Here is a 1945-nt window from a genome sequence, read left to right as displayed (position 1 = left end):
GCCACCCCACGCTGGCCCTGAACTACTTCATGGGAACCAGGAGCGGCAGCTCTGGGAAGACATCCTTGACTCCCTTGAGCACTTCAGAGCTGAAGTGAGCCTTTAACCTCTTGGGTGTGACTTGTTCTGCATGTGACAAGCAACTACACTGGCACTACTATAAAGTACTCCTAAAATGGCTGGGCTTTGAAGATCTTCCTTTCAAGCTAGTGCTACCAGCCCTATATTACTCTCCCACTCTGCTCCTGTGTGAGTCTCTTGCACCCTAGCCAAACTCTGAGGGAGAAGAGTTACTCCCAAGCTGAGTCTCTGCTATCAGCGTTGGTGCTAGGCAATGAGCTATTTTGACAAGTAAGTTCCTGAAACTGGAGTAGGAGGCTAAAATATCTTAACACTCTCCATTAGTTTGATAACTCTCAACACTTTTGTATTTATAACTTTCCTGTCTTTACTGAACATGTGAAGGAGTCATGGAAGTTCTTTGCTCTTGCCTGACTAGAAACCAAAAAAGCCCAACCACTCTGTGTGCTGCCTTCTCCTGTGCTCTGCCCTTTCCATGCTGAGTGCAGAGTTGCACGCTTGCTCCCTCCTGGGATCTTGAGTAGATGTGTGCAACCCAAAGCAAACTGGGGAGGAAACCTTTCAGGCAAGCAGCTGAAGTAACACAAATGCTTGTTAATAGTGTTAAAAGCTCTCTGCTAGATGACATCTAGCTAGGAAGACAAGTCATTAATAGCTTGTGTAGAGTGTGAGGATCTTTGTCTAGCAGAGCAGCCACCTGTAGGTATTGTTTTCCCCCTCCTTGTCCCCATTGGATCCATTCATCTGATGACAGTTCTGTCGTAACTTCTGCTGTTCCTGAAAATACAGGTCTCTCATGAAGAGGACTGAAATCTGTTTCCCAGTGACAGAGGACTGCAGGAAGCCCTAGGACAGTGATGGATGACTATGTGGCGATTTGCTGTCATAAGACAGCAGTCCTCACTGAGGCCAAAGAGGAGACAACTGTGCATGAGTTTGAAAGGTGGTGGAGGGAATATTGACGAGACTACTGGAGGAGCAGCGGCTCTACAAAGATGACCAGCTGCTGGATGACGATGATAGGATTTTGCTAGGCTGTGGCTTAAGCCACAAACTGCTGTCCTCATGTTACTGCCACAGTGGGCTTGGCTTTAATCAGACCTGGCAATTGCACCTTTGAACCATTGCGTATTGACCCCTTCTTAAGCACTGCAGAGCTACTTGATATTAGAAAGTCACAGGAGTCTGGTAGCAGCTCTAGTGAGCAACCTATTTTGCTGAAACCAGTGTCTCCTGTTTTGTGGGGTGCTGGTTCTGTCTGTATCCTGCATCCATCCACACCCTTCCTAATGTGTCTGTCTGACCAATAAAGCATTGCAATTCAGTTACATGATGTCAGTGTCCTGTAGTGTCCAGGCAGCAAACAGAATGGTACCCTGGGATCCTTCTCTCAAATTAGTGCTAGGGAAGGGTGGCAGCAGCTCCGTGTGCACCCCCTGAAGTGTGGATGGCATGTTCTGCCATTTGTGTTTCTTCCAGCCAATGCCCGTGGCCTTATCAGCTCTGAACTGCTGGGGCTTTTTTGGGGGGAAGAAGTCTTGCACAGGCTAATTTGGTATACAAACATTGGTTTCTGTCTTCATCTTTACTTCTGACAGTAGTGTCAAACTCTGAGGAGTTTGGCTGGAAATCTTGGAACAGGGGTGAAGAAGGAACTTCTAGTCCTGCCTGTAGCAAAATCTTTAGGAAGACTGTAACCTTAAGATCTGAGCAGAGGTAAGGTTAGCAAATGGAGCTTATTACCCCCAAAGTTAAGGGACACTGCACTAATACAATGCACAACAATGAATTTCTAGAGTTGACATGAAGTATGGTTACTGGCATGGACTGTTGAAAGCATCTATCAACTGGGTAAAGATATATT

The 1945-nt window shown here is 46.5% G+C and overlaps 1 protein-coding gene across 1 annotated transcript; it reads left to right on the top strand.

The window, feature by feature from the left end:
• The first annotated feature begins 938 nt into the window (after positions 1–938).
• On the top strand, positions 939–1391 carry ELOB (elongin B). Its single transcript, XM_064464473.1, is given in 3 exon segments — positions 939–1023; positions 1026–1140; positions 1142–1391. Coding segments are annotated over 3 exon segments (450 nt in total).
• Positions 1392–1945: the final 554 nt, after the last annotated feature.

The sequence above is a fragment of the Phalacrocorax carbo genome, chromosome 12 (genome assembly GCF_963921805.1).
Source record: "Phalacrocorax carbo chromosome 12, bPhaCar2.1, whole genome shotgun sequence".
Lineage (NCBI taxonomy): Eukaryota > Metazoa > Chordata > Aves > Suliformes > Phalacrocoracidae > Phalacrocorax > Phalacrocorax carbo.
Note: the sequence above shows the minus strand (reverse complement) of the source record. Positions and strands in the feature narration are given on the sequence as shown.